The following is a 5,781-nucleotide window of genomic DNA, read 5'->3' as shown; positions in this document are numbered from 1 at the left end:
TGCGTAGCTGCGCGCCGCCGGTACACGAGGCACCGCAGGCTCCGTATCCGCGCTCCAGACGCGGAGGTAAGAGAGGCGGAGTTGTACGAGGGGTACAAGGCGGCAAAGGCCGCCCTAAAAGCGGAGATCTGGCGGGCTAAAGAGGAAGCCCGCCGGGAGATGCTGGAGACTCTGAACAGAGATCCATGGGGGCGCCCCTATCGAATGGTGCGCGATAAGCTCCGCACCTGGGCTCCCCCGCTGACTCAGAGTCTCCGGCCAGAGATCGTGGAAGAGGTGGTCGGCGCCTTGTTCCCTCGACTATGGAGGGGCTTCACCCCTCCATCCATGACTCCGCCCCCTGCGGTGCCTAATGCGGGCCACATTGATGACGACGACGACATCGTGCCGGAGGTGACCGAGGCAGAAATGAGAGCGGCGGTGCGCCGGATGGGCGCCAAGAACACCGCCCCAGGACCCGATGGCCTGCATGGCAAGGCGTGGGTCCTGGCCTCGGAGGCTCTCGGGCCTCGATTAATAGGTCTCTACAGCGCATGCTTGGAGAGGGGCCAGTTCCCGCTTCAGTGGAAGACGGGAAAACTGGTCCTCGTGAAGAAGCCGGGGCGCCCTGCGGACTCTCCGTCCGCGTACCGGCCCATTGTGCTGCTCGACGAGGTGGGAAAAGTCTTCGAAAGGATAATTTCGAACCGCCTCGTCGCGCACTTGTCTGGATTTGGGCCGGACCTCGCGGACGGCCAGTTCGGCTTCCGTAGAGGGCGCTCCACGGTGGACGCCATCATGCGCGTAAGAGACCTCACGACGGGGTCTGCAGTGTCCAGGGGTAGAGTCGTCGTGGCGGTGTCTCTAGACATCGCCAACGCATTCAATTCCCTACCCTGGAGCTGCATACTGGAGGCACTCCGGTACCACCGGGTGCCTACCTATCTCCGTCGTGTTATCGAGGCCTACCTGACGGATAGGTTCGTCAGGTACCCCGGTCACCAAGGTGAGTGGAATCGGCGAGAGATGTCGCGCGGTGTTCCACAGGGTTCGGTTTTAGGGCCGCTCCTGTGGAACATCGGTTACGACTGGGTGCTGCGCACCGACCTCCCAAACGGCGTCAGTGTAGTCTGTTACGCTGACGACACACTGGTGCTGGCGCACGGGAGGTCGCACCAGGCGGCGGCCAATTTAATGGCGAGAGCGGTTGCGACGGTCGTTGCAAGGATCCGGCAATTGGGACTCGAGGTGGCGCTCCACAAGTCCGAGGCCATGTGTTTTCATGGCCGCGGGAACGCGCCACCTCCGGATGGGTCCCAAATAACGGCAGGAGGGGTTACCATCGGCGTCGAGACGACGATGAAGTACCTAGGACTCGTCCTCGACAGTCGATGGAACTTCGTGGAGCACTTCCGACGTTTGGCTCCTAAGTTGGAACGGACGGGGGCTGCACTTAAGCGGCTCCTGCCCAACCTCGGGGGCCAAATGCCTCCTGCCGGAGGTTGTACGCGGGGATCGTGCGGTCCATGGCCCTCTACGGCGCCCCTGTGTGGGCGCCGAACCTGATGCGGCGGCCAGCTCGGGCGCTGCTCACGTCCCAGAGGGTCATGGCCATCCGAGTGATCCGTGGATATCGCACGATCTCCGGGGAGGCGGCGAACCTCCTTGCCGGATTACCGCCGTGGGATTTGGAGGCGAAAGTGCTTGCGCGCGTCTTCTGTTTGCGCGCCGACGCGCGTCGCCGGGGCGAAACTCCGCTGCCGCGCCAGATTAGTGCGTGGCGGGACGAGCTCCGGCGCGATCTCATGGCGGAATGGCAGCAACGACTGTCGCAACCGAGGGCTGGGCTCGCTGTCATTGCAGCGATAAGTCCCCTCTTTGAGGAGTGGCTTGAGAGACGCCACGGCGTCCTCACCTACCGCCTGACGCAGGTGCTTACCGGACATGGAAGTTTCGGTAGGTTCCTGTTTCTGATTGGGCGGGAGGAAACGCCCGGGTGTCATCACTGCGAGGACCGTCCTGAGGACACAGTGGAACATACGGTGGCGCTGTGCCCTGCATGGGCTGAGCACCGCCGTGTCCTCAGGGATGTAGTCGGCGACGGCGACCTCTCGCGTCCGGCATTGGTACAAGCCATGGTGCGGAGCGAGGGGGACTGGGATGCCGTCTCCTCCTTCTGCGAAGCAGTCATGCTAGCTAAGGAGGAGGCGGGGCGCGTGAGAGAACGAACCTCCTCACGCCCCAGCCGTCGCGAGAGACACTCCGGGCGTCGGGGATCGCGCGACGATCTCCGGCCACCGTAAGTGCGGGCCTGCGGACGGCGAGCAAGGGTAGTTCGCCGCCCGACCAGAACCAGACCCGTGCGTGCGGCGCGTCGCGTTCCGCGCGCGCCTCAAAGAGCCATCAGACCACCACAGATGGGGCCCAGTAGGGCTGATGCCTAATCCGGAGCTGCGGACAACCTAGCGGGTTTACCGGGGCTCCGGCTCGAAAGGCAGGAGAAGGATTTCAATTCATAGAAACATATTTATCCGATTTTAGAAGGAGGTTCTCAGTTTGACCTATATTTATGTATGTATGTGCGCTATTATCTCGCTTTTGGCTGAGCCAATTTTGAGGCGGTTTTCAGACTTTGGATAAATATTTAAGGATAATAGCTGACTTAAAAAAAATGGAGGCGGTAAAAAAATTGAAGGCGGTTCATTTAAAAAAGAAACATTTTCTTAAAATTTTTGTAATCTTGTTTTACCACGAAGTTAATACATGGAATATGAAATCCAATATAACGTATAAAGTGTAAGAACTAATCATTAATTATCTATACGTCAAGTATAACAAACTTCATGTGACCTTTAAAACAATCTACCCAAGTAGTTGGTACACATCTGTATTTATATCACACACCCACGATTTCTCTATTCACTGCGTCAATATGAATAGCAATCGCAAAAGTTTACCAATCGTCGTTTAATTGTCGTTGGTTAAACACGGTCCAGTAGGGCAAATTTGATGAAGTTGAATACAAACAGTTGAGGCAACCCTTTCATTTGTATTCTACAGAGGTGTGTTACGTGATGACGTGTACGTTGGCTCGCGTCTCTTGGCATCGTCTGCAGCCCGCCAGCTACCTGCATGTGCTTATGTAATTGTTTGGAAAACTGCTCGCATTAGGCCCTGAGATAATGCTATATGCTTCAGCCCAACTTTTACCAAGCAAATGAAACAGTTCTCCGAATAACTTGGAATTTTCTCGCGCACACTAAGGTAGGACTTTTCAACTTTGTATAATTAACTAAGTGGTTATGTTGTCTTTATATTTCATGTTGAAAATGTTCAAGTAATTTTCACAAGATCAAATATAAATATTAACAACAACAGTAACAAGTAAATTGTAAATAAGTACATCAATATTTAATTATGTAAAGTACACATGACGGTAGCATATAAGTAAGTATGACAGGTTAATAGAGCATTGCCTTCAAGCGTCGCTCGTGCTGACCCATTTATCACAGCTGTCTTTTACAAAGAGACCTAAACATAGCGGCGAACAATAAGGTCTTGTTCACATTTATTATATTTCGTTGCCTCGCTATCGCTACATGTAGAAAAGGGATTGATAGACCTATTATATCGATAGATTACTAAGTCAAGTCCCAGGCATACATAATTAATGTCGCCCCCATTGTCTAACAACTTGTATATCAGTCACCGATCTTCAATAGCCTTTATTGTTAAGTTAAATTAAATTAAAATTCGCTCAGCCTCCAAAAAAGTTATCGTTCAAGGGCTACTTTGATGATAAAGCTTTTAATTCGTAGAGTTGGGTTTTGTCCGTGAGTGTTTTATAATACGCCTACTACAAAGGGTGAGGTAGTAGGAGACCCGTCAAATAAAGTGCACATAATTGTCAAGGTGAGTGGCGTGCGGTACAGTCGCAATTATTTACCGGCGAGACATAGGGGAATGAAGAGGTCTTGAGCCCACGCCAAGTACGCTCGCCTCCATCCTCGCCGGCCGTGTTAAGAACTACCTACTTGCACGTATTCATAAGCTTTTATATTATATACTCCTCGTTTTCCCACACGCGAATTTTTATTGCGACTTCGCCAGTAATTTGTTTTCAAATTATTTACACGCTAGGCAATTTGTGCGAGAATATTTTCTGGTTAATAGAAATAAATGATGTTGCATGACGTGCTTTGAGTTGTGTGCAATTTCAAAGCAGTTATGTGGAATGCTTAAGCTTTCCGACGCTCAAAGAAAACATCTGAGTATGCTCTTCGTCTTATTTTGCGGACAACAATGATCCATTTTCTCGGTAGATCGGGATTGAAAGGAAAATATAGTGCAGGTATAAGCTACTTATCTGTATCAGCATTATTGTACTAAGAAAAACAGGTGGCGACTTTGTGGTATGAAATTTAATACTTAGACTGAAATGTGTGTACTGAAGATTAGGTCTTTAAATTTTTAGTTATAACATGTTTCAAGTTCGAAGTTTTGACTGATAAATGGTGATGGGCACGGCCGCTGTCAGAACCTAATACCTTTATACAAGACTGGATATATGAGAAGGGTGGGTATGACATAGGTACACCACTATCTAACCTTTTGGGTATCATGGCCGCGACCGTTATGATGACTTATAATACCCTCCCGCATGTTGTCCACGTTTCAAATGAAAGGGTTTTTTATGTGGCTCTTGAAAATGAAATTGCCCTTTATGAATCATTATATATATATTGTAGGAATTGTTGGATATTTATAGTAAAGTGATCTCTCGATTACTACAGGATTTAAATAAAATATTTTTCATAAGATAATAAAGTTCTCAGTATTACCTATTCAACGTTAATTTAATTCTGCTTTAAACAGCAGTGCAAGAGCTGACAAACAAAACTCAAATGAATAAGCAAAAACTTAAAATAAAACCATTTGTTAATGTCCGATGGAAAGCTGGACGTCAGTTTTATAAAATTCCTAAACTCTATTGTAGTTCTGTGCAGTTACCGAGCAATCTATTGTTGTAGTTGTGTGTACAGTCACACCGCATGTTCTATTCAAAAGTTTTATGTATAAACCTTTCCGAGGAAAATTGGAAAATTTAGGTCCGTTAGTTATGACACATGCACCTACGTACATGTTCCTGTTCGGTGTTGTAGAATAAAAATGGGCCGTCACCTTTTCCCTGTGGGTTTTCGGAAAGGATTATGTCACAACCAACTACGCGGAATGCATACGAACAAGTTTCACAGTAAAAGCCATTTCGAGAAAATCTGTATCCAAACGGTCAACGAACTAATTACAGTCGACTGTTTTATTGTAACAACGCTACAAGTACCGGCCACGTAATCAGTTAGATTAACTCGAGTAAATGTAATAAAAGTAGAACCGAGTACAATTAAAACTAAACCTCGTGAAAAATCTCGTCCAATTTCCCCGTGATTTGTACTTGTTCTAAGACATAAATTTACTTTCATGTCAATAATATGTAGGCTTATGGCTTATAATATATCAACCGGTATCATCAAAACACTATTCGCCCAGAAAAATTGCCTATAAAGAACTCGTCGCTGCATAAAAATATTGTTATTGCTTATTTTCATTTTGCTCGTATTGCAAATGCGGGCCGAGTAATTTGTTTGTATCGAAATTCCGGCGGGTTTTGACATTTTATAGGTCGTAAATGGACATATAAGTGATGAAGTTTCAACCTTTTAAAATATAAACTACATTTCTATGCACGCTCTGAAATTTAACGCTTAAGAGATCTGTCTGTCGTATAAGACGTAGTACACAATA

The 5,781-nt window shown here is 48.1% G+C and overlaps 1 protein-coding gene across 1 annotated transcript; it reads left to right on the top strand.

The window, feature by feature from the left end:
- Nucleotides 1–1,548: 1,548 nt before the first annotated feature.
- Nucleotides 1,549–2,479, top strand: LOC126912520 (uncharacterized). Its single transcript, XM_050705015.1, has one exon. The coding sequence runs from the start codon at nucleotides 1,587–1,589 to the stop codon at nucleotides 2,280–2,282; it is 696 nt and encodes a 231-aa protein (XP_050560972.1). The 5' UTR covers nucleotides 1,549–1,586; the 3' UTR covers nucleotides 2,283–2,479.
- The last annotated feature ends 3,302 nt before the right edge of the window (nucleotides 2,480–5,781 follow it).

The sequence above is a fragment of the Spodoptera frugiperda genome, chromosome 26, assembly GCF_023101765.2.
Source record: "Spodoptera frugiperda isolate SF20-4 chromosome 26, AGI-APGP_CSIRO_Sfru_2.0, whole genome shotgun sequence".
NCBI classification, from domain to species: Eukaryota; Metazoa; Arthropoda; class Insecta; order Lepidoptera; family Noctuidae; genus Spodoptera; species Spodoptera frugiperda.
This window is presented reverse-complemented; position numbering and strand designations above follow the sequence as displayed.